This window comes from Fusarium oxysporum, chromosome 7 (genome assembly GCF_000149955.1).
Source record: "Fusarium oxysporum f. sp. lycopersici 4287 chromosome 7, whole genome shotgun sequence".
Lineage (NCBI taxonomy): Eukaryota > Fungi > Ascomycota > Sordariomycetes > Hypocreales > Nectriaceae > Fusarium > Fusarium oxysporum.
In genome coordinates, this window is record NC_030992.1 from 1,855,804 (window position 1) to 1,857,098 (window position 1,295).

The 1,295-nt window shown below is 48.5% G+C and overlaps 1 protein-coding gene across 1 annotated transcript; it reads right to left on the reverse strand.

The window, feature by feature from the left end:
- Window positions 1–410: 410 nt before the first annotated feature.
- Window positions 411–563, reverse strand: FOXG_19033 (uncharacterized protein; the record flags this gene model as incomplete). The annotated part of the gene is made up of 1 exon (XM_018399206.1): window positions 411–563. One exon carries the CDS (start codon window positions 561–563, stop codon window positions 411–413), a length of 153 nt encoding a protein of 50 aa, XP_018240480.1.
- Between the last annotated feature and the right edge of the window lie 732 nt (window positions 564–1,295).

A 1,295-nucleotide genomic window follows, 5' to 3' on the forward strand; every position in this document is an offset into this window, starting at 1 on the left:
GCTGAGAGCTATATTCCCAACACGAGCACAACAATCGAAGATTCTAATCCTAGGAGGATGTAACGATCCCGTGCAAAAGAAAGCATCGCAAGCTTACAACCGAGCTCAAGGTTGGATGTAATATGCAGTGTATAAGGGGAACCCGGATTCTCAGATGCAATTGGCCAGCACAAAACGATGCTGACATGATGGAGAGCTACCTGAAGCTTGCATCTTTGAACTTGACGAACATGGAAAGATGATTCGTCTATCGCTTAAAGAACTCATCAAGGGCTGAGGTGAGCCAAAGTAGTAATGCTACATCGCGATAGTTTCCAGGGATTGGTTCGAAATAGGAATGGCACGACTCAGCTGTCAGAAACGGCTGAGGTCGGGTTCCATGCTGACGGCCAGAGTCCCCAAGAATTAAACTAGACAATCCCTGGCTTGCCGAAGCCGGGCTGTTTGTATGCAGGGGCATGACGTTTGGTGGAGTGCTCAAGGCGTTTTTCCTCTGGAGGGGACAAGGGTGGGCCGTCCCAGCTAGGGGGTTGAGGCGGCTGGCGCTTGTGAGTAAGGGACATTCTGTAAGGGATGTACGTACAACCAAATGAGTCGCTGGGCCTTTGTTCCTCTCTATGCAACAGGGCTGTACCATGTAGGGTCCTTTGTTGAAACTCGGCTACGATCACATCAGACTCATTGTCATGTTCAGCCTTACACGCGAGTCAGGTTTCTTGACAGTGCAGCTCAACATGTTGTCATGATGAGCTCGGGCCCAAACTGAAATATTACTGTATTATCTGATGCCATGAAGCGAGGTATTCGCCTTGATTTCACTCGCTCCTTCCCGCATAATGACAATGATGAGAGAAAGGGAAAGTGAATGGAAGGCAGGTTGGGCGAAACTGGCAAAGGAAACTGCACTAGCACATCTGCCGCCATCAACCCTTCAGTGGCCTTACCGTGTGCACTGTGACTTGTAACTCTCCATCAACACCATCAACAACGGCCTCTCCTCTCACCCTTCTCCCTTTTCCATCTTCCGCATCCTAGCAACCGCTTCTCTACATAAATGATAGAATCATTAATCTTCATCTTTATTCTCCTCCCGTGTTCAATCTAGACTTTGTTGGGAATGCCCTCGTGTTCGATGACCGAGTCTCTTGATCCAGTATTACATCTACTCAAACAATCGTCAACAATACTTCTCAAAGTCAACCTTTCCCAACACAGCGTCTAGTAGAACATCAATTCCACGGCGTAAATCCCCTCGTCATCGCGATACACTCTCGTCACCAGCGTCCAACATGTGG